Genomic DNA, 24,430 nt, shown 5'->3' with positions numbered 1-24,430 from the left:
CATACTGTTGGCTCTTGTTCTGCTTTTCATCCACTGTAACCCCTGGTCTCTTTCTGCAGTACTTCAGCCTAGTTGGTCTATCCCCAGTCTGTACTTGTGCATGTGATACCTCCGTCCCAAGTACAGGACTTTGCATATGTCCTTATTGAATTTCATTTGAATGATTTCAGACCAGTTCATCTAGGTTATTCTGAGTCCTATCCCACCCTCCAGTGTCTACAATTCCTCACAACTTGGTATCATCTGGAAATGTGGTAAGCACACACGCAGGCCCATCATGCTATAATTAATAAAGATATTAAACAAGACCCAGGGCACACCTCGGGTAATGCCACTCAATACCTCATTGCAAATGAACATTGAGCCATTGATGACTACTTGTTGAACATAACCAACCACTTATGTATCTACCTTACAGTCCTTTCACATAGACTGTATTTCCTTAGCTTACTAATAAGAACGTTGTGGGAGACAATGCCTTGCTGAAAAGAAGGTATGTGACATCCACTGATGGCCTAGTCCTAAAATTTGTGTCACTGTGTAAGAAAGTTTATAGGTACAAATGCCAAAGTCAGGACAAAATGATGTGCAACTAGAGATCTTTATGTACCGACGCAGTAGTTTGAATGTACAAAGGGTTTAATACCATTTTGACTACAATGCTATATCCGTACAGATTTCTCTAACATATCAAAGGACTAAGATTTTTGGGTTCCCTTCCCTTCTTCTAATATGGATGGTCTCTCACATGTTCCATGATAGACTTCAGACCCAGCCAGGTCTCTTCTGCAGTTGGGATGATTTGATCAGCTGGCAGAAGGAAACCATAACGACCTGTGTCTCGCAACTCAAAGGCAAAAGAGTACTTGATGCCAAAATCGTAGCTCCAGTCAATGCTGCCTCCACTGGCTTGATCTGAGAGCGAGAGAGAGAGAGAGTGAGAGAGAGAAACCTCACTGAGTAGATACTATATTGAAATAGTCTGTATCTGTGTCCACCTCTACCAACTAATGAGTGATATCTATCTGAGCTGAGAGTGCTTAGTACCATGTCTGGCCCTATACAAAGAAGTGAAACAGTTTAGCAGGTTTGCATGTGCATGGCAGCTACTGTACTATCATCAGCTTCATGATGGTAACACAGATATGGAACAGGCATTAGGTCTACCTGAGGTGGATCAAGTCAGGTTGATCGGTCAAAGACTCAAGAGTAGCATTCTTACATTAGTGTAGGGGGTTGGACCAGATGATCCTTGAGATCCCTTTCAACACCATGATTCTGTCTGACTGATGGTGTGATCCATTCAATGCACCGTTACACAGGGGGACCTTTTAGTGTGTTGAAGTCCCCACCTGAAGGAGTGGGGAGTGGACCCTTCCCTCAGCATAACCCAGCAAACCCTGAATTGCTAAATACTTACAGATAGTTGAGCATATGGTCCCCACTTTAAAGCTGGTGCCATGCAGGGAAGTCAGAGCATTGGCAGCAGCTTTCCCCACAGTATCCTAGAGGGGAAGAAGCAAGGATGATTAAGAGAGAAGGTTTATTAAAAAGATGAAATGTTCAAACTAAAAAAAGGGAGTGTTTCACCATCCTGAACATCATTTAAAGAAGATCCAAACTGATTGATAGCCTACCCCCAGCCCACCAAAACATACTTATTTCTTAACTGCTGTCTAGCTGAATAGTAAAGCACTCACAACACCTATCATATATTAGGATTCGAGTTGCAGGCAGACTGAATCATAGGAATGACCATATTCGATCTTTCGGTAGTTCATCCAGTTCAATATGCAGTTAGCAGTGGCTTTAGAAGGAGATGCAACAAAGCCCCATAGTCAGTTATGGAATAATCTGAAGTTTCTTCCTCACTTCCAAAAGCTATTGCTCAGTTTATGTGAGAAACACAATTTCTTCAACTACAAAAAGGATTTGTTCAAGTACAAAAAAGGTTTGTTGTGAAGAGGAGGGTGATCGACTATTCTTTGTGTCCACACAGGACAGGAAAAGAAGTAATGGTCTTAAATTGCTGCAAGGGAAATTAATGTTAGATATTAGGAAGAACTTTCTACCTCTAAGGGTGGCTCAGCACTGGAACAGATTACCTAGAGAGGCTGCAGAATCTCCATTCTTGGACGTTTTTAAGTGCAGGTTAGACAACTGCTTCTCTGGGATGGTTTAAACAGGGGTGATTCTGCCTTGAACAGGAGATGGGACTAGATGACCTCCACAGGTCCCTCCCAGCCCTAGTTTTCTATGATTATGTGATTAATTGATATTCACTTGATTAACAAAATTAATATTATTTTTATCCTTTTTATAATGGTCAGTGTTTTTGTAATGCAGGAAGATGAGACAGGAAGGAAGTGTGGACTAGATCAGGAATGTGTTACTGTACTGGGTGGGAATGCTTCCTATTTATATATGACTAAGAATTTCCTTTTTTAAAGACATTTTGTGGTGCGACATTTTCATTTCAGTTATATTTTCAGCCCATACTTTCTGTTTTGATGACTTCACATTAGCACTTGATTAACACTTATATGTACAGAACGATATAAGAGGAAGGCTTAGGATCAAGAAGCGGTTGTATCTCACCAGCTCTCTGTAATCAGCTGGTTCGGTGCACTTATACCCATAGGGATACATCAGGAGCTGGGAGTAACTGTGGATGGTGAGGAAGGCTTTGATGTTTCCATGGTTCTTGATAAAATCTACAATAGATTTTACTTCCACTTCAGAGTTGGCATGGGGTCCACGGTAGGAGTCAGAACAGCGTTGATCACTGGATCCCGGACCTGTTGGTGAAAGAAGGAGCCAAAAGGCTAACTTGTAAAACCAGAATGCAAGGGGATTCAAAACAGACTGACACAAAGCTGGAGTTTGCCAGGTATCTTCAGCAAGATAGCTAAAATCAGGTCTGCTGTAGAGGAAATACAGAGTATACTGGTAGTTGCTACAAAAACATTTACACAGAGTAAGAGTGAGTTAGAGACATATGGTTATAACTCACGGATAATTCAAACACACTTTTTCTCATGGCCAATCAAGCAATAAGAAATTCCTTTTATGAGATAGCTATCACATTTTAAAATGTTTATTTCTGCCTTCTTTATGATGTTGACTCGGCTTCTCATCTCAGTTACATAACTGTATACCTGGAATACTTCCACTGGCTTCAGCAAAATCACCTTGGATTTATACTAGTATAATAAAGATTAGCATGTGATCCACTAACTTTTAAGCAAGCAGCAACATATGATTTGCTAATTTTCCCTGTCACAGTGGGTGCAGAAATACAAATAGAAAAATAAATACATTTGGAAATACTTGATCTTATCCATCTAATTGTATTTAAAAAATAACAATAGAAACCCTCCAAGTCAATATATTCAGTACTAAAAATAATGTATTCACCTGAATCCCTATTGGCCATGCTAATGGGATCAGCAACTTGTGAATATGCAGCAGAACTCAAGCTGGATTGCACTGAAGCAGAGTTGGACCACACTAAGTAAACCCCCTAAACCTAGTAGATTTGTTAAATGCTCTTCCTAGCCTGGCATACTCAAAACATTCAGCTGTATGATTTTTTATTTCTGGGATTGCCTTCCTGTGAGATGAGGAATCTATTTAAAAGGAAGGGAAGTAGCTTCCATAGTAAAAACTGGGGCTGATCCTGCTTGGGGCAGGGGGTTGGACTAGATGTGACCTCCTGAGGTCCCTTCAACCCTCATTTTCTATGATTCTGTGATTCTGTCTGTAAAAGAAAATTCTGCTTCTACCTCCAAAGCCTGCATCCCAATTCCTGTTTGGATCAACTCCAACACAAAAACTCCCAGCAGCCTTGGAGCGTGTCTTCCGCCACATACGGTTCTAAAACAGAGACACCCTGATTTCAAAAGGAGCAACAGGTGTCAATTATATCACATTTTCTAATCAGAAATAGTTGTCATTCATCTATAAGGGATGGGCCAAAGGAAACAGTGGAAGCACTAGTGAATGTATGGTAGGACACAATGGTGGGTTTTTTTTTGTGACCCCCCTCTTGTGTGATTCATAATAAAATATGTGTTCGCTGAACGTGTTTTCCTACATGGAAACTTTATATTTATGAGGAGGCTTAGGAGATCGTCTCACAGCCCCCCAAATCACCCCATTCACTTTGGAGATGGAAATACAGTTACACTGGGTGCGTCCACACATTCATTAATAAGCCATAGTTACTGCGCATTAAGTATAGTACTTGGATAACCAAGTACTAAATCAATTTGCAGTAACTGGTGCTATTGCACAGTAGTGCTGGTCCATGGGTTTTTACAGATGTTAACTGCACAGTAGCCTAATACTACTGTACAGTAGAGTATTAGCATGGGGTTTACCTGGCACACTACTGTGCAGCATTATTAGGGTATTGCACAGTTAGCGTCTTATGTAGATGCACCTACTGTGATTACTCACCTTGGTATGAGAGTAAACATATCCATCAGGGTTTGTGACAACCAACAGGAAAATATCCATTGTGTCTAGCAGAGAGGTGATAGATGGATCAGTCCCATACTCAGATGCAATCTAAGTGGAGACAAAAGTACATTCCAATATGATTATAACACTAGTTTCTTCTCCTTTATGTATACCCAGTCAAAATTATGTACCAGGGCTGGACTGCACAGGGTTGGAGTTGTGAACTCAGCAACATTTCATCGGGGCCTTAGAAATTTTTAGCAGAATTCAGGCTGTTGTTTAAAACAAATTGGATTTTTTTGGCCTTTCTTTTAGCAAAGATAACTGTCCCAGTGCAAGGCTCTTTCCATGAGTCTTCAGGCTGAAACAAAGACTCTGAGAGATGTGAACTTTCCCCATTCACCTCAGTGAAACCTGATGATGACAAATAAGGAGAAGCACTTGAAAAGTCATTCTCTCATTCGCAGTACCCAATCTCCAGTATTTTGTTCTGACTGTGTCTATTGTCTATGTCCTACAAATGTGAAGAGGTAGTACTTCAAATGGAGAAATGAGAATCAAGATTCCAGGATAATATTCCTACACTCTTGCTTGAAAGATGGGTACAAGTAAGTTTTTCTTTCAAACATAGGTATCAATGGGTAGTAGTCAGCACCCCTTCCAAACAAAACAAAGTCAATTGTGTCGGAAATGACCTTTTGAGCTGTCCACAGTGCTGTGGCCTGGGTGACCCACTCTCGGGCATGGATACCAGCATCAAGCCAAATAGCGGGACGGTCAGGTCCTCCAGTGCTGAACTGCCAAATGAAAGTAAACTTTAAGATCATTCACTAGCATGTGTCCTCCATCCCCCACAGTAACATTCTTTCTTTCTTTTTGTATCTGAACTATTTGAAATGACTGACAACAAACAGGTCTGACTGGAGTTGCATGGTATTAGATTAAGGTAATAGAATAAAGAATCAGACTCAGTGATGTCACTTTATACCACTAATGTTTAATTTGCCACATTTTAGAAGTTCACTCTCATTACATCAGCTTTCTGTCCTCTTCTATGCCTGTAGATCAGTGATTCTCAACCTATTTGCCATAGTGGGCCACATTTGCAGCTCTCAATGTCTTATGTGGGCCACACCCACACAACTTAGTTCCTGGGTGTGTCTACACGTGCATTAGACCCGGGAGCAGTTTACTCCCCAGCAGGCATCTACATGTGTAGAGAAGCGGGAGCAGATTTGCTGCTAATGGCAGCAAACAGCTCTCACTTCCTGGGGCCCTGCAATGGGCTCCTGCTACTGCCAGGGGGAGCTCTACCTGCCCCTTCGGTGCTCACCCAGGGGCTGGCAGGGAGAACGGGGCCAGGAGACAGCTATCTCCTAGCCAGGGCTGAGACATTGCTCCCTGCCCTGGGGGGCTGCCTGCTGCAGAGGAGGGGACAATGTCCCTGGGCCCCAGCAGCAGGGAGCTCCCAGCCCCAGCTTCCTGAATGGGACAGGGGACTTGGAAAGAGCTGCAGGGGCGGGGCAGGTCCCAGCCCCCTGCCTTGATCTGCTGGTGGAGCAGCTAGCAGGGATTCCCCACCCAGCTGAGGGCTCACTACTATCATCCGATCAGGCCATGGGGCTGGGACCTGCCCCTGACTGGAACAGTTCCCAGCTCCCACTCTGCAATCGCGGGGCAGGGGCTGGAGAGCTTGTTCCCTGCTCAGCTCCATGATGACACAGCTGGGTGGGGAACAGACTAGAGAACCTGTTCCCCGCCCAGCTCCGCAATCATGGGCCAGAGTAGGGAACAGGATCCCCATCCCCTGCCAGCAGGGAGCTCCCAGTGCCAGCTCTGTGACCATGGACCCAGCGCTGGGAGATAAGGATAAAGATCCTGAGAGATAGGGATAAGGAGATAGGGATCTCCCAGCACTGGCCCCATGACATTGGAACTGGTGCTGTGAGATAAGGATCTCCCAGCCCCCGATCACGATCTTGGAGCAGGGGGGCTTCGAGCTCCCTGCTGCAAGGGCAGAGGGACATAGTCCTTTCCCAGGCTCTGATGGCGGAGCCCACCCTAGCAGCAGGCAGCTCCGGAGGGCAGGGAGCAATCTCCCACCCCCTGGTGGCCAGCTGACTGGGAGCAGATTTACTCCCAGCCTACAAGAGCACTACTGCACAGTTAGTAATTGCAAGTAAATTTGCTACTTGCATTTGCAGGTAGCAAATTTACTTGTGATTAGCAAGGTTTACTGCGCAGTAAGCACGTGTAGACACACATATTTACAGTCAACTACGCTACTGTACTTTGCAGTAAAGTGTCTTGTGTAGATGCATCCCCTGTGCATCTATTTAAAAATTGTTTTAATAGGATGCCACATGGGCCGCAGCAGAGGGCTGATTGGGCCACATGCAGCCCATGGTCTGTGGGTTGAGAAGCACTGCTGTAGATGAACATATTGGCTAAGTACAGAAAGTCAAAAAGCTTGAGGCTGACTTGATTCAATCCTTGCAGGTTAATCTAAACTGCATAAATTGAACTGATAAGCAAGTAAACAGACATGCATTTTTGATTCTGGAAATGGAGCCACATGCCTGCAATGGCCCAGGCCAGAAGCCAGGGTGCGCTAGAGCATGCTTACCTGCTTGGATGGAGCAGACAGTTTGGGCCAAGCTGTGAATGGGACTTTGCAGGGGAGATGCAAAGCATCCTGGGATGCTGGGGGACTGAGAGTTAACTTGACTCTGGAGAGCATTTCAATAAACTGATTTAACCTAAATCAGTTAAGTCTGATACTGAATCTATCCAGGTTCATCTTAAACCAGTTTCAGCCATTTTGAAAGTGGTTTATATGCACTGAATTTCTGTTGTGTTACAGACTTGAACGGGTTTCTGATCACTTATACTGATTTATGTGTCATTTCTGTCCCTAGCCACCTTCATCAATCCAAAATGGCTGCATTATTAATAATTGTTATTAGGCATCCATAATCCTCCAAAAATTGAAAGTATGCATAATTGCTCTAAATGATGGTATGTGGTTGGTTATGTGCCACATAAGAACTAAGCAAGCAGCTCTGTCTCAGGCACTGCAGTGGCTTTCCCTTTTGGGCTTGGGTAAACTGGGAAAGCTCATTTGTTAGTTTAACCTGACAAATAATTAGTCTGGTTCTTTCCTGTTTGGTGCAAACCAAGCATCATATTTTTCATAGTGCTGCAAACCCTGACGTATAAAATCATTTACAGATTCCAGAGCATATTTTTACCAGAATCAGAGTCTTGGCATAGTGTCTTAGCCAAATTTCAGCACAAGTAATCCAGTTTAATCTCCCTAAGTCTCTCTGCACTAGCAGTGGGCAAAAGTTATTCTTAACTTCTTATCTCAGAAAGTATCAGTGAGTGTTGCTTATCTCTGCCAAAGAACTGCCTCATTTATTTTCTGAGGTGGCTTCAGTTTAGGAGTGGGTGAAGTGATCTCTCTCATACATAAAAATATACAGAGATGGACAGAGGCAGACATGCGCTTTGGGGAAGTTTTGGATTGCACGGGATTAAAGGAGTGTAATAACATTATTATTATCTCTGCATAGGAAAAGTACCTTGAGCACATACAAGGGCCGCTTTTCATAAGACTCTCCAATCTGGAGTTTGCTCACAAGACCGTGGTACTCAGCTGCAAGATCATCCATTGCTGTGTAAATCTAAAATGGAAAGGAACAGTAAAGTAATCAAGAGAGTTGTATTGTACGGATGCCTCTTAAAATACTTTTTCACCTTTGGCCTTCATCATTCAGGCCAGCTTCCAGTCTCATACCCCTGACTTCAGTGCAGCCAGTGCTGCTGCTCATTCCTACATCCAAAAAACAATGCCACGTCCTCAAACTCTGTTTACTTCAGGTACTAGTTCAAAATTGCTCTTCCCATTTCTTAGAACTTCCTGATGATTCAAGAGCTTTGTCTCCACTGCACTTGCTGCTTTCTGCCTCTGGATATTTCTCCATTCACTTTCTACTCTCTTCTGGAAACACCTCTCCTGTTCCTTATATGGCTGCATTTTTTCTTTCCTTCTGTTGATTGTCTATCATCTTTGATGCCAACATTTTCTAATTCTTCAGAGCATTTTGAGATGTAGTTTATCTTGAATAATCCACATAAAAAGCACTTTGCTCTGTGTACTTTTGAGAAGGGGATCCCCTCATTATCAACCCCTTTGCTTTTCCACTTCTGCCCTCCAAAGCTCTGTTTCACAAGAGGCATCCTCCTTAGCTGAGAAAGACTAGGATCAGCTCCTCCAGAGCTCAACAGCGTCACTCTTTGTTAGCCAGAGTGAGGTTCCTGTATGGTACTGTATGGTGTCACGTGTCCCAAGCCAAAGGTGTAAGCCTTCATTCCTGGGGTAGTGTGCCAGCTCTAGATTGATCATTAAAGCAATTTAAGTCAGTGTCACAGAAGAAAACTGTACGAAGTCATTTTTCTCACGCACTTAGTGGGTCTAATGCTAATCTCAGTCATGCCAAGATAAAGCTGCAGTTATTCTACAAATCATTGGAGCTACACTGGTGAAAAAACAGCTCAAGTGAGATCAAAATGAACCCCTTTGTAACTGGAAGAGAATGTATACCTAGAGTTCAAACTGTATAAAATAAGGGTGGGTTATATGCCACTTAATAGCTGTCTATCACAAAACAAATCTAATACAGGAGCCCACTTTTGCATACTGTAGCCACACAGTAACTGCAGCAACAGGTTAGGCCACATTTACCCAGGAATCCAGGTTCCTGCAGCACCAGAAGAGAGCACTTAATGGGATTAGTCCTAGCCTAATAGTGTAGGAGCCCAGGTCATAAAAAAAATCCTGCAAGCCTGAATTAAGATGCTCTGATAGAAGTAAGTGGAAACCAGAGGCTGGAATAACAAGGGTTCTTCAGGTCAGCAATGAGGATTACTGGCAGAGGTTGTGAAGCAGATAAAACATGTCTGAGTGGAATAGCTGGCAAAAGGAGGAGAGAATACACGCTCTTCCCAAAAGGGTGAACTTGAACTACTTACGGATTCTAAGGAATGATAAGCTCCATAGTTGAAATTACTGTTACTACGTTCCCTTCGTTGGTTGGAGATCATCTCTTGCTTTTCTTCATTTAGTATACCCTAAAACAAACCATCCAAATTTAGGAAAAAAGCTGGGGGTTTTGGCAGGAATATAATCAAGTGTCAACCTTGGGACATTCCACAAAACCTCTTATCAACAATCCCAGGTACTACCCACAACTGCAGAATAGCTGTTTCTGCTGAATTCATCTATAAAACAGATAACATCATTGGTGTTTAAATCACGAGTTTAGGTTTTAGACCCACATTCACGATGAATGAAGTTAGTGTTGGCAGGTCTGGAAAAGCAGCATGTTGCTACTGCAGAGAGTTAATAGCTAGTTAGATCTTAGGTTGGAACTGCTCCTTTAGGAGTTAGGGTTGTCAGCCCTCCAGGTTTGCCCTGCAGTCTCCAAGACTTAGATATAAATCTCCGGGAGATTGCTGAGGGTCAGCTGGGAGATAAATGATAGGGCATTCATTAAAATAAACATTAAATGTTATACAGTAGTCATGGGGATTTTAAAATGTAATAATAATATACATTTGCCTTCCTGACATAAAGTCGGCGCACCATGATTGGTATACCCAAGCATGTGGGCACGTTCACATTGTGTGTTGCGGCCACACTGGCGTTCTGGAAACCTCCCAGAATAGATCCAGAGTTGGCAATCCTATTACAGGTCCCTCAGTTCTGTCCCCAATGAAGAGATTTTTTTTCATATGCTGCTGTTGGGCTGTCATGGTTTGACAGGTGCCAACATCATTCTTAAGAAAACTGGTTAAGTTATGAATAACCTAGTGCATAGTCTACAAAGAACAGGAAAGGGACAGCTGTCCGTATGAAGGTAAGAACTTTGACCAGATCCTGCAGTACACAGAGCTACAGGTTGTGAGATCAGGAGTTGTTTTTTACAAGATTTCAGGATAAATCATGCATCAATGAAGTTTTTCTACCTGCACATCTTCAATCAGAATAGAGTACTTGATATCGTGGTACCCCAGGAAGGCTCTGACTGCTTGGAGGCTGCCAAAGGGGACTCGGATATCCACAGGAAGCGCTGGGTTCGAGGGGTGCAGCCAGAAATCAAGCTGAAGAGAATAAAAAACAGTCAGGCAGTCATTTTTCTTAAATATTTCTTAAAGCCTTCAAGACTGACAAGGTTCTTCGGGTAAATCTGATCTCTTTTATTAGACCAACTCAAATAGTTGGAAAAAATTTTCTTTGCAAGCTTTTGGGAACAAAAACCCTTCGTCAGGTTGATGAAGAGTGTTTGTATCCGAAAGCTTGCAAAGAATTTTTTTTCCAACTATATGAATTGGTCTAATAAAATATATTGGATTTACCCAAAGAAACTTGCCTACCCATGTCCTTAGACCAACACAGCTACAACCTATACCCCTTAAAGCCTTGAATGCATTTGACTCTTAGTTAGCTTGTATCATTCCACATTTACAGCATAATCCATTATCTGCCTCTCAAATGATTATATAAATAATAGTTCATTTGGCCTCACAACACCCTTGTTACAGGTTAATGTTCTTGTCTTCATGTCACATGGAGAAGAAAGCTTCAAAGAGAAATTAAAGCCAGCATTTTAATTAACTTCCACCGCATATAAGAAATATTGAATCCCAAATCTGACTACTCTATTTTCTCCTTCCCAGCACCAGCTTTAAAAAAGCTCCATATATACTATGCAACACGAAACACTTTACTTTTGCTTCTTTTACGTTCCTGCATGCTTTATTTTGCATATATACTATGCCAATTAATGCACTAGACTGAGTTTAAATAAATAATGGTGATAATTTGTCAATGGTGATGAAATCTATAAACCTTATTATTTTATGCTGGACTTGCTTTTTTTCAAAACACAAAAAAGATAACTAATTCAATCTCATGACACCACTAAGAGACAAAGAAATTATTATTACTCTCATTTAAAAATGAGGGAACTGAAGCATAGGGGCTTAAAGTGACTTGCTTAAGGTTAGGGGAGATGTGACATAGTCTTATTCCTGGTTCCCAAGCAGGTGCGATGAGGACTACATTGAACCTCTTCTAGTTCAATACTTATTACTTTTTTATTTTTTTGGCAATGCAGCCCATATTATGGTATGCCCTTTCCAAACCTAAAAGGAAGCACAGTCATGCTCTGCAGAACATATTTTGTAACATTAAAAATGCCTGGGGCAGATCTAATGACACACCTGAAGATGTTCCAGTGTTTCCAGCAGCTGTAACTTGTCAATCTGGTCATCACTGCTTGCCCTAATTCGAAGAACCTGGTCTCTATTTAAAAAAAAAACAAACAGAAAAAACCACCATATTCATAGTTTATGGGAAACAGACAAAATTTAACTAACTTGATATCATTCTTTATGAGATTATATGGCAAAAGCATTGATATACCTCGCTATCCTAAAAGCAACCAGGACTTGTGGTAGAGGTGATATCTTTTATTAGACCAAATAGATTTTTGCAAAAAAAAAAAAAATCTTTAATTGCAAGCTTTTTTTTTTTTTTTTTGCAAAAATTGAGTTGGTCTAATAAAAGATATCACCTCTACCACAAGTCCTGGTTGCTTTTTTCCTCTAGACTAATACGGTTACAATATGGATATATAGCTTTTTAAGAGGCATTTGACAGTACCACACAATAGCTTGATTTAAAATACTACAAAACTGACATGACTCCTCTTAAATGGATTAAAAAGGAGGCAACTAATAGGTCTCTTAATTGTAAAGGAGGAATAGTCATTGGACAGGTGTGTTTTTAGTGATGTTCTTCAGGAATCAATTTTTTTTGGCCCTCCACTATTTACAATTTTTATCAATGACCTGAAAGCAAGTATTTAAATAATTCCTGATAAAATTCACAGATGAAACAAGCACAGGGAAGAGTGTTATATTAAGAAGAATGCAAATCACTGAAATAGAGTGGTCTGAATTACCTAATACGTTTGGCACAAGCAAACAAGATATTTTTCAATGTAGAAAAATGTACAATGAATCACAATAGAAATAGAAAATGTCAGCCATACTTACAGGGTAAGGAACTCGGTTCTGGAAAGCAGCAGCCTTCAGAAAAACTGAAGGATCAGTATGAAAGTGAGTTCCAAGCATACTGCTATAGCCTTATTTCTGATTTGATAGCTATTGGGACAATTTACCAAGGGCTGTGATGGATTCACCACCCCTGGAAATGTTTCTATCCAGATCAGATCTTTATTGAAAGGCATAATCCAGTTTAATCACAGCTACTGGATGTGAAGCAGGAATCAATTCAAGGAAGTCCCGTGGGCTGTGCTATGCAGAAGCCAGACTTGAGCTCTTCTGACCTTAAAAATCTATTAAAATCAGCTCTCAGGTATGCTGCTACATATATTGTAGTCCTTTATTATTTTGAGGGAGGTATTTGTTATATGTGGAGGTTTGTTCACTGGCCTCTGGTGTCTATGTCCCACATCCTAGTGAACAAATACCACATTTTCCACCATATTCTATTCAGGTTCCTATGTACTCAGAGAGATTTTGGAGCAATACACCTGGAGAAGATACATTTTAATTTACATTTTAATTTATTCACACATTTTCTATGTGAATACATCTATTAAACTTAGTTTCATGAGATTATTGTCGTTGCTGCCCTCACTGGGTGTTATTGATGTGTTGTCAGGGCTGAAATTTCAGGGACTGCTGTACTGGCAAAAAGTCATGGCCAGGAGATCCCAACACCAGTCTTGTCTTAAAGAATGACCACAGGCTCAGCTTGGTGGCAAAGGCACAGCCCTAATACACTTGTGATCTGACACACTGCGTGTATGCCCGTGACAAGGTATTGGCACACCACCATGTAGGCTTTCCTAGGCCAGTGCAAAGTTCCCATAATTTCTAATGATCCTTTTATACAGTGATCAAAACAAATGACATATTACATTCCACTAATATCTTGAATATCTTGAACCGCTTTGTACCATGGGCTTGTTCAACATCCAGACCTTGTGTTCCTGTTTCAGGTTTATCATCCCAGTACTGGACTATTCTATACCTTGTACAGCCATCTCCTCCTCATCTCCCGACAGGAGTGCACATCTGGCCCACATGCCAAATTTTGCTTATGTGAGGAGTTCAGGCATTAGTCAGGTCCACTGATCAGGCCTACTCTGGCCAAAGTCTTTAGCAGAGCCTTTGTGTGAGCAATATGCATACTGATGATCAACATTTCAGTGAAGCCTACAGAGATATTTTCAATACAAATTGCTTAGTACATTCCTAAAAAAAGATTAAAGATTGATACAAAAAAAAAGATTCTTCAATGAAACTAGCAAGAAAAAAAATGAACTGGTTATGCAATCTTCATGCTTGAAAAATGTGGCTAAATCTGAATTTTGCAAAGGTCTGGGACTGAAAGGAACAGGCAGGTAGCAGACTGAGTGCAAACACAGACTGGTTTTTGTTAAAAGTTTTGCTCAAAGATCACAAACCTTCAGCTCAATCCTGGGGGCAAGTTTGAGTGAGCTTGAGACAGATCATAATTTTTTGTTAAAACGACATGAAACTTGGTAGATTCAATTAAGTTTAACGTTTTTTCTCTGCCTTACTAGAATTTCAACCCCCACTCCCTTCCCCCCTCCCCTCCAAATAACCAAAACTCAAGGGGCTGTGAATAAGAGATGGTCCTGGATCAATAAACTGAACCTTAACACCCCTGTGCACTGAAATGAAATTCTAATTGCTTCATTGGAAATTGCTTCTGTTTCTAGAAAGAGCTGGGTCAAATACACAGAACTGAACGTTATGCGTTGTTGTGTTGTTCAGATCCAGGTCCAGATCCAGCCTTTTGAGGCTTATCCCTCCATGCAGTAAGGTAAAGCAAAAGCCTTAGCAAGCTTGAAAGTTCAGGAAATTTGGATCCGTACCCAAACTCTATGGACTACACCCATTTCTCTTGTGAACTCTGATTAAAACAAAATAAAAGCTTTCTTTCAGACTCTTAAACACCAAAACCATCATGTTTTCTAGTGTGTATCTAAATACATTATATGGCTTTTAGTCCTTTTGAAAAACTGGGAGCATGTCCACACATTCATGAATGCGCCTTAGCTACTGTGCATTAAGTTTAGCACCTCTACTATGAGGTACTACATAAAGCTGCATTAACCTGTGCTCATGCACAGTAGCAAAGGCGAATGAGTTTTTTGTGACATTTAATACCCAGTAGACTAATTCTACTGCGCATTAGCATGGTTTCTGCTGTGACATTAATGCACAATAGAATAGTCCATTGTGCATTAAGGTATCTCATGTAGACGTGCCCTGGGTGTCACAACTGTTTCATGATCCCAGTGGAAGTGTTTACATGTCGCCGTACAGCAACATAGCGATGTGCTACATCGCCATATGGCGTGCTACAGTGACATAGCAATCACGTGGGTCTACACATGATCGCCAGCTATGTCACCGTTGTGGTAACGTAGCTGGTAAATCTAACCGTGTGCCACCCGTACACTGCAATACAGGCGGCTACTGCACCATGTTTTAGTACTTCCCCCAAGCGAGTACAGCACAGTACAAACATCGCCATACAGCGATGTGTAGACATGCCCTCGGAGTAAAAGGTGAGGTGCGCAGGAAGGACGGAGATGATATTTTGCAAAAGCTGATCAATAATGAAAAGCAAAGCACGTGCCCTAAACTGACTGCATTAACTAAGAGTCTGGAACAAGGAAAAAATTCTGAAAAACATGTCCTCTGAAACAGATCTTCTACTAAAATATAACTCACCCAGAAAATGTTTCCATGCACCCTGCAGCCCCAAGGAGAGCGCTGACGAACAACAGCAGCCTCATGTTAGAAGGACTAACCAGAAACAGGAGATTGGTGGTCTAGAAAGCTTGTATTTATATGGGCTTCTCTTCCCGGAAAGTGATATCTGAATCCCCATATGAATAAATTCCCACATATATCATAACTCTCAAGGTCATGCACAGATAGGGACGTAATTTCTCCTCTCAGGATATTTACCATTCTGTCACGCTGAGCTAAAGTGACCCCAGTGGACGCCCACAAAGGTCCCTCCTCCCCAAGAAGAGATTCACATTGGCAGAAGGAGATTTCCACGAATGAAGCTGAGAGCAGCTTAACTCCTATTGGAGATACACAGGAGCTCCACCAGCAGGCTCGGCAAGAACTGCTCACTTCTGGCATTGTATTGGTATCTAACAGCCCCCTAGGGTGGCATTTTAACAGTATAAACTGTTCAATTTGCCCAGGCCCCCCACCCCCTGTCCATTGCCGTAATGTTTAATGGGGTTGTCCAATGAAGAATAGGAGTATTAACCTCTGTACAAGGTCCCCAAAAGTCAAATTCCACTGCCATGGTCCTCTATCAGTGACAGAGGTTGCAGCCAACGTGCCCCACTTTACTCAGGTACATCAGCAGAGCCTCTGCCATCACCTTTGCTCCACAATTAATATGTCCCATTGTATTTAAGATGGAGGAACTCTGTTCTTCCCACTGTGGAAAGAGATGTATTTAACCAAGCCATGCCTAGTAAAGCCATTTATATTTTTAAATAAATGCCCTTACACATACATCAGTCAGTATATTGTGCTGGGCACATTTATTGTCTGTAGCCAAATTTTATTGAAATGACTCCCTCAGTGTTATGTTTTCACCTAGATTCTGTCCCTCTAATGGATTCAATCAAGTAAGGGCCCAAATAAAACTCAGAAATTAAGCATATCATGTGCTAATTCCCCAGTAGCAGTTCTCTTCTCGTGGGTTACCCTTCCCAGGAAGAGATGAGACAGGATGGAAGAAATGTTGGGACAGCCATTGCCTTGTCCTCTTGGCTTTGCAGTGAAGACAGGGCTGTTCCCTGATCCAAGGGTCCCCCACATTCCTTTGCTTCTGCCCTGTCTTTTTCTGCCGACGGCTGTCGGTGCTGGGGATGTTTTCCGTCTCACTCTCCTTCCAGGAGGATGCACCTGAGTTCCAGTCCTCGCTGTCTGTGTCCGAGGAGTGGCTGTCAGGGATGTTCAGCTGGCTGAGCTTTGTGAAAAACCTCTCTGGCCTCCCTTCTAAGGGGTACCCGGCTGTAGGTACCTCTGAAAACAGGGCAGGCTTTTTGTTCTTCCAGCTGAAAAACTTGCTGACAAAGTCCCAGAGGCTGAACTTGCAGTGACGCATACAGCTGGATTCCCTGGGAACTAACGCGAGACAGAAAAAAACAGCTTAACTGCACTGTAACCATCACTGACCCTTACTTGTAATGTCTTCAGTTTTCCTACCTTTGAAGGCATAGCGAAGCATGGGGGAAGGCAAAACTGATGCAAAAATATGTCCTCAGAGACAACAGTAGGTACACAGGGTGAGAACAACATCCCGATAGCTCAGAACACATTAGACAGTGCTTCCCTTGAGAAGCCTTGAGATCTAATCCTAATTTGTCCTGCTTTGCTTTAAAGCCGCTGCTTTCTGTGATGGGTCTTCAGGCAGCTTCAAATAGGTCTTCTCCCATTGATACGACCCAATGCTACCCATCACTTTCACACTAAAAGGAAGGCGAAGGTATGGATGGATCCTATCTGTATTGATGTGCAACAATTGCCCCATTGGTATGAACCATCTCCTTCAAACCCCTACACCACAATTTATAAGAGTACAGCAAAGACGCACAATGCAACACACAGACTACACATTGATGGCCCTGGACTTTATGGATTTTGGGGGCTAAACCCATGCTGTTCTATGGGAAGCAAACTCTCCTCCTCTTCTTTTTGAAAGAGTCAGGCATCATGAACTTCTGGTAGAAAGCGGACAACATCACAAGAGAATTTGCAGTTTTCAGTGTGGAAAATAACCCAGGTAGAGAGGACAATTTGGCCTAGAGTTTATATTCTTCAACGTTTTTCTACTGAATTTTTAAAATGATTAACCCTCCTCTTGCTTTATTGCTTTATGACACACAAAAAATAAGAGCAATGCTGCAGCTCCCTTCATCATTTGTGGTATACATCTTGAGGATTCAGAGATTGCTAACCTGTGCTGGCAGACATCAACTAGTCTCAGGGCAGGCCGGCCAGGGGCCGCTTGTTCTGTATTAGTAAAGATGATGCACATGAGTCCAGGGGAAGAAGGAAGGACACAGAGTCCACACACAATCCTCACTGTGGCAAAATGGCAGAAGAAAGGTGTCTCAAATGAGAACCATGAAGAAGCAGCATTGCCGTGTAAAAAGTAAAGCTTTGTATGCATCTTGCAAACCAAATTTAAATAGTTTGTTGCATCTTTCGGAGTCCCTTCTCTATCTGCAGACAGCCTGGAGGTGTATAACCCAATACAGTCAATGGTATCTGCAGGTAAATTTGGCAAGTTCTATATGAGCGAATTGGTGTCTAACCCAGAGGAAGGTATTGTGGAGGCTATAGGATGACCAACAACCCATCTGTAAGAAAACAACGAGTCCTACGCAAGCAGTCTCGTGTAGTCTAATTCTCTTTTCCAGGAACGAGACTAGTACATTCATATAACCCCTGCTTTAAGATTAAGTTCCTGTAACCACAATTGCTTTTACATTGACCTTCCTTTTCTTATCATTGTTGCTCTTATTTGGACTCTTTCTGTTTTATCACAACTTTTCAATAGTGAGATGCCCACATCTGCATGCACTGAGGAAAATTCTCCTCTTATCATGCCAGTGAAAATGAGGGGCATTACTTTTGGGGTTTAAATGAGAGATTTCACCTATTATTTCAAATGGGGCCTCAGTGATGCAGCATACATTACTCTTTAAAGATTAAAAGCACCTCTCTAGAGATCACATTTACTTCTTAAGCATTAGTCCCCTTGTTTCAAACACTTTTGGAAGCTTTGTAGAATGCGTATTTACCATCTGGGTTGCTAGTCCACTTGTCAGAAGACAGTTCTTCATCTTCATTTCTCTCGCTAATCTGTTTCACGAAAACATGAATAAATGTCATGGATTTATAAATGGTGCCTACTTGGTAGATAATGTATAACGCCGTTTCTAAAAATATTTGCAAGCTAGTGACAAGTGCCATCCTGATTTCCCACGGGATTGAATTCTACTGTCCATAGAATTGGTTAGCTCCGGCAGCAGTGGCACAAAAAACATTGCCTGATGGCTGTACCTCAATTGTGTCTGCCATGGCTGTTCCTCTATGACACACTGTGGCATTTGCCCTCTTGGAGGGGCACAAAAGGTTCCTGGGGGAGAGGGCGTGCAAGGAAGGGCAATATGAGCAGTGTGATTGTTGTGTGTGCACAAAAGCATCAAATTAAATTTAGCAGCTGGGGCACGGGGCACAAGAGCATGTAGGTTTACTACGGTGGGATATAAATCCAAAAAGTTGGGGAAACGCTGCTCTAGAAGAAGCTTGCCAGTAATAGGAAGAGAATTAAAAGGCTCTTTTCAGCTGAGACTTCCAATAAGAAGAATGATGAGTGCTCTGATCCTGTGAAACCCCAAACTCATTTTGTACAGGCTAGCAGATAATTTATGTCTTTTGTTCCAAAGCTGAGATAGACCTGAATCAGGTATGCAGGTGAAGGGCTGTCTCTCACTAATTCCTGGAGCCATCCAATTAAACTCCCCACTGTCACAACTCAATTTATTATTGGCTACCAATGATTAACTAATAATGATATAAACACATTAATTTTATAAGAAAAAATAAGAGCGTTTCAGCTATCCCTGATGCAGCTTTTATATATGTGTCCATTCTCTTTAGTGGCTTGTTGCAATGCCATTAGTATGGAAGGAGTAGAGATTTTGTCTATGATGTATAAAAATCATCAGCAGCACGTTGGGACTGGGATCCTCGTTCTGATCTCCCTTCACACCATGTGATAGGTGCCAGTCCTATACCATTGTATCAACAATAATAATATCTACTTAAGATTATTAGCTCTTTGGGCCTGGATAATCTCTTTGTGATCTGAGAGCATATGACCTTCAAAGGAGTCCTGATCCTTGGCTCAAGCCTATAGGAGTTTGCACAATAAAAATAGTGAATAAAATAATAACCTTACCCAAATATAAACACGGTAGATGAGAGTTATAACCACAATCCCAATGCAATAGGAAAGCAGGATTTGCCCTACAACTCCATAAAAGCCGTCAGCATCCTCGTCGTGCTCCTTGTAATCTTGTTCTTGGTTGGGGTTGGCATCTAGAGGGCTTTTATGCAAATAAAGCCACGAAAAAGAAAGAAATGAAAATCCCATTCAGTTTAGTTGATTAAAGCAGAGGACAGTAGTGTTCCTTCTCATAGGACAGGGGATTAAAGAGGTTAAGATGCAACGTAGTGCCTTGGTAACCTATTGTTGACACTGACTTGTCTTGGAAGCTGTAACAGGAAGTGGTCAGAATACGTTAATGACATCGTCCTCAGAACCATGGTAACATGGATGGCTGGTCTAAGCACAAAGAAAGCTTGCTGGACAATCTTGTGAAATTGCATGTTTCCCATACTTTATTTTTAGGTCTTTTTGGCCTGGACTGTATTAGGCTGAGCGCTCTCAGTTCCTCCTGGGGGCCCTGGGAGCACAAAGTATTCAGCATCTTATAAGACTGGACTCATCATTTTCCAGGCAAATTCTTTTTTCCATGTTGTGCTTCTGTTGCTTTAGTTGCAATGGTTGAGAAAGGGCCAAAAGGGCCAAAAGTTGTAATGGTTGGGAAAGGGCCAAAAGAGCCAAAACAACTGAAAACTTCTGATTACACAAGATACTGCCCAGTGAGCTGGTTTTACAGTTCTAGCCTTTGCCCACCACCTCTTCTCCTTCTTTCCTTACTTTGGGCCATGATGTCTTCTTACTATGTGCTTACTGTGGCCAGCCTTTTGTAAAGGCTCAGTTCAATGGACAGCTTCCTCCAGGTGCAAATTTGCTGCTGTCTTTACCTGCATCTCAAACAAACTGAGGAAAAGGACACTCAATAAATAAGCAGGAAGTAAGGGAAGAATTGAGCATGGTTCCATTCCATAATACTCCAGCTAAATCAGTTAATCCAATGATATTCACTCTGCTATGCAGCTGCTGCTCCTTTCTTTAGTTAAAGTCCTTTCTTTAGTAAGCTAGCACAGCTGTCCCTGCACAGTATGTGTACTCTGGCCAGGTGCTGTTCTGAATCCCTCTGCTCAGCTCTTCTGTAAGTTGTAGTCTTAGTCTTCCAGTTCTTAACCTGCATTTCTCACCTTAAAAATACTGCATTGTGTCAAGATATCACAATATCACTGTTAGGATAATACAACATTGTCAAAGCAGTACAATGTTGAACCAATGCATCATAAGGTCCCATCAGTGCTTCACTCTGCTGCATGGAAAGTCATGTTGTTTTAATAGCACCATACTGTACCATCAATACATCACCCGTTCATCCTGTCATATGGGAACATCCTTATATCACAGGGAATGATGATGCTATAAACTTATACAACTTTATCCTTGTATCAGTGCTTCAGTTCAAAACATGAAGTTGCACCAATGTAAAACAGCATCGAGTGTCTCTTCTTAGACCAACATGGCTACAACCAAAAACCCAGCACCAGTGGAGTTGCAATTCTGCGTGGTCAAAATGGCATGGATTCAGATGACCATGCTATTGTGTATTGTCCACGCCCTGTACCGAAATGGTGCTGGTATCACTGCTGGGTGGAAACAAGCATGCTACAAGCCAATGAGTAAAACTCGATTTGTTATATTCAAGGCCTAACTTACAATCCAGCAAACTCAAGAGGGCTAATGTCTCTATATATATAAAGGGCTTAGTCCATCTGTCTGTGTGTCTGCCTGTTCATAACACTCTTTAAATGTGAATAGCTTGAAAACTGTGAGAGAGAGAACATTTGTGTCTTCAGAGAAATTTCTTTGCTAAACCTTAGCATTTGTTTAGTGACCACGTCAGGACGATCCCAACTTCCAGAATTGGGAAAAAAGTCAGGGGCCAGGGCTGTTTCTACTGAGCTCCTCCTGGGAGGGTGCCAGGAGCCTGGCGAGGTAGGGACAGCTGAGGAAGGGGCCAGCTGAGGAAAAGCAGGAGCCGGGCAGAGGTGCAAGGCAGTGGGGAAGCAGCAGCAGCCCTGTCCTGAGCCCCAAGCAGGGAAGGAGGCACCCGGGGGCAGCATGGAGCCAGCACCAGGGTGTGGGCAGCTCTTGCGAGGCACGAAACTCACCTGCCCTTGCCCTTGCCCAGCAAAGAGGTGCTCAAGCGGTGGCAGCATAAGTGAGTACACCTCCAGCAAGTGCAGGAAGGGATTGGTATCTTCAAATGTTCAGCCTATTTTATTTAAGTTTTATAAATATTTAATTTATTTAATAAATATAAAAAGTAAAATCTATGTGTTTTTATTTGAAATCCATCCGTCATTCTCGACGGGCAATTCACCAGTACATCAAAAATGGTTAAAGTCAGATAAGACAAAAGCAAATTAAGTTACTTTTGAGATATAGGTGTCATAACCGATATTTTACTTCCTGTCTGAGACTTCCACTTGTTCCTATTTTTACTTTCCTTTATAATCTGACTTACATGTGAGCAATCCCTTCTCTTTGAGAGCTTTTTGCACTGTTCTGCATCATACAGCACTGAAACAATACACAACCCATGGCACCTAGAAGTGCAAGGATAACTTAAATATCACTTCTCAACAGGTGTATGGTCTGCTGCTTTGTGGCATGGTCACACTGGAGCTCTGCTGTATTCCTGATATCCGGCCAACCGGTCACGCTACGGCATAACAACATCAACAACATATCGCTAACTTCACAATGGTGTGTTACTTCATGGTGCGGGGGGATGACATGGTGGTGGTGTTCCAATGTATCATTAACATTATATTACATTATATACATATATAATGTAATAATGTAGAATGTATGTATCATGTATAATGTCTACTGATGGGACCTGATGATGCATTAAACTAACATAATGTATTAACATTATATACTGACTGGAACATCGATCAATATACAGATGGTCCTCGACTTACAACGTTTCGACTTACAACGTTTCGCACTTATGTTTCTAAATTGACACCGTTTCAACTTTCTGACGTCAGTTTCGACTTTACAACGCTTGATCCGACGCCACGCCACGTCAGCGAACAAGTTCGCTGCATCGCCCATCTCCCTGGAGAACATCTGTCCAAACTTCCTTGGACGCTTTCTTTAAGAAAGCGGATGATATTCCAGAGAAGACTCCAGCCAAGAAAAGTCCAGCCAAGAACCCTTCAAAAAGTCCAGCCAAGTCACCTCAAAGAAGTCCTTCCAAATCAATATGATTGCTATTTACAATATAAATATATTAATGTAGCTATATTACTCCTCTATAATTGACTGAGTACAAAATTCCTGGTTATTTTTGGTGAAAATAGGGTGTCAGGGCTTGGTTCAGGAACCAATCCCCCATTTATAACATTGTTTCCTATGGGAAAATCGGTTCCGAGTTGCAACGTGTCAACTGAAGACGCCGTTTTCAGGAACCGATTGCATCGTAAGTCCGAGGACTGCCTGTCTACTGCTCCCAAAGACTTGGCCAAAGCATCGGTCGGAGCAGGCCTGCCCTGCAAACCTGACCGATGCCGAACTCCTTACGTGTAGCAAAACTCGGCACGTGGGCCAGGTGGGCGCTCCTGCCGGAAGATGGAAGGAGGAGCTGGCCGTACAAGGTGTAGGACAGTCCCGTTTCAGGACGATAAGGCTGGAACGGAAACGCCCAGATCAGGACAGGAAACAAGCCCGTTGTACGGGACGCTTGGAGACGTTCGAGATCCAGGTGGACGGCGATAGGGAAGGTGTTTCGATCGCTGTGTCAAAGGAGGGCTGGAAACTGCGTGGTATTGCGCTGACCGCCTCGTCACAGGTACGCCGGGCCCGATGGACTTCTTTGGCCAAAATGTAGTAGAGTTGCGCTCGTGGACATCAAACCTGGCTGAATCTTTGCCTGCGGTTAAGACGAGATTGGCGGTGGGATCTCGTGGCCGCGACGTTCGCCGGCACGGCCGTTCCTGAGACTTCAACGCTGGCGGCACATCAACCGCGCGTGAGGAGGACGACAGCGACGAGGACACTGATAACACCCGGCGACACGGGGTAACGTGCCCCCACGCCAGCACGTCCTTCGTCAATGCGACTTGCCGTGCGAGGGGCGGTAATATCACAGCCTCCCACCACGCTACGTGGCGGGGGGGCCTCAGGGACCGATAACAGCCCGCCGATACGTTGGCCCGTGACATGATTACGTCATAGGGAGGCGGTCACGGATGTCACGTTGACGTATGGCACGGTGACATCACAGTCCGCGCCACGTTGCTGATGTCATGTCAACGCATGTGCTGGGCCACTGCAACAAGGCCGTTTCCCTACCACGTTGGCATGACCAGGTGCCACGGGAACGTCCCCGTCGCTGTCACCACGCCACTGACGTCACGTTGACGTCATCGCAACGACAGCTGTGTCCCTGAGGGAAAGCCGCCCCGCCCACCCAACTCTCCTCACGCCCATTCTCCCGCCAAAACGGCCAGGGGCAACGGTGAAAGGCGGAGACCAATGGCTTCCGCGCGACCTCATCGCCCGCCGCCCCGCCCCCGTCTCTATAGCTGCCAAGCCCCACCTCCCCGCTAGGCGTGATCGTCATTTCCGGCAGGCGCGAAAGTTCGCGCAGGCGCTGTGGCGGCGGGAGCCGGGCGCCGGCCGTTGGGCGCCTCACGTGGGCGGGGTGAGTGTTGGGGGGCTTCTGTCTGCCGCCCCCCCTTCCCCTGGCTGGGGGGGCCGTACCACTAGAGGGCGGGGTTGGGGCTGGATGGGCCGTACCAATAGTGGGGGCTGGGGCTGTACCAATAGTGGGGGCTGGGGCTG

At 43.2% G+C, this 24,430-nt stretch overlaps 3 protein-coding genes across 3 annotated transcripts in view; 1 reads left to right on the top strand and 2 right to left on the bottom strand.

The window, feature by feature from the left end:
- Positions 1–606: 606 nt before the first annotated feature.
- On the bottom strand, positions 607–16,088 carry LOC102563587 (carboxypeptidase A2). Its single transcript, XM_014607519.3, has 11 exons — positions 15,328–16,088; positions 11,752–11,833; positions 10,495–10,629; positions 9,499–9,597; positions 8,049–8,150; positions 5,160–5,261; positions 4,462–4,572; positions 3,786–3,876; positions 2,599–2,798; positions 1,421–1,505; positions 607–915 (listed from the first exon to the last, which is right to left on the bottom strand). Exons 1-11 carry the CDS (start codon positions 15,390–15,392, stop codon positions 728–730), a joined length of 1,260 nt encoding a protein of 419 aa, XP_014463005.1. The 5' UTR covers positions 15,393–16,088; the 3' UTR covers positions 607–727.
- Positions 16,089–16,139: 51 nt separating this feature from the next.
- SSMEM1 (serine rich single-pass membrane protein 1) lies at positions 16,140–23,998 on the bottom strand. Its single transcript, XM_019487639.2, has 3 exons — positions 19,601–23,998; positions 18,438–18,498; positions 16,140–16,755 (listed from the first exon to the last, which is right to left on the bottom strand). The coding sequence occupies exons 1-3, from the start codon at positions 19,793–19,795 to the stop codon at positions 16,289–16,291; spliced, it is 723 nt and encodes a 240-aa protein (XP_019343184.1). The 5' UTR covers positions 19,796–23,998; the 3' UTR covers positions 16,140–16,288.
- The window catches only part of TMEM209 (transmembrane protein 209), a 22,665-nt gene continuing 22,232 nt past the window's right edge, over positions 23,998–24,430 (top strand). Inside the window, exon 1 of the mRNA XM_006265135.4 lies at positions 23,998–24,290. The gene's annotated coding sequence lies outside the window, so the exon portion shown is untranslated. The remainder of the gene's footprint in view (positions 24,291–24,430) is intronic.

The sequence above is a fragment of the Alligator mississippiensis genome, chromosome 4, assembly GCF_030867095.1.
Source record: "Alligator mississippiensis isolate rAllMis1 chromosome 4, rAllMis1, whole genome shotgun sequence".
In the NCBI taxonomy this organism is placed as follows: Eukaryota; Metazoa; Chordata; order Crocodylia; family Alligatoridae; genus Alligator; species Alligator mississippiensis.
The sequence above is the reverse complement of the archived record's forward strand: the minus strand, read 5'-3'. Positions and strand labels throughout refer to the sequence as shown.

Coding starts and splice junctions, on each gene's coding strand:
- LOC102563587 (XM_014607519.3), bottom strand. CDS start 15,392: ATGAGGCTGCTGTTGTTCGTCAGCGCTCTCCTTGGGGCTGCAGGGTGC. Junction 8,151..9,498: donor CTTATCATTCCTTAGAATCC/GTAAGTAGTTCA, acceptor TTTCCATTTTAG/ATTTACACAGCAATGGATGA. Junction 2,799..3,785: donor TTGGGATGCAGGCTTTGGAG/GTAGAAGCAGAA, acceptor TTTCACCAACAG/GTCCGGGATCCAGTGATCAA.
- SSMEM1 (XM_019487639.2), bottom strand. CDS start 19,795: ATGGGATTTTCATTTCTTTCTTTTTCGTGGCTTTATTTGCATAAAAGC. Junction 18,499..19,600: donor TCTACCGTGTTTATATTTGG/GTAAGGTTATTA, acceptor TTCGTGAAACAG/ATTAGCGAGAGAAATGAAGA. Junction 16,756..18,437: donor GTGGACTAGCAACCCAGATG/GTAAATACGCAT, acceptor GTCTCGCGTTAG/TTCCCAGGGAATCCAGCTGT.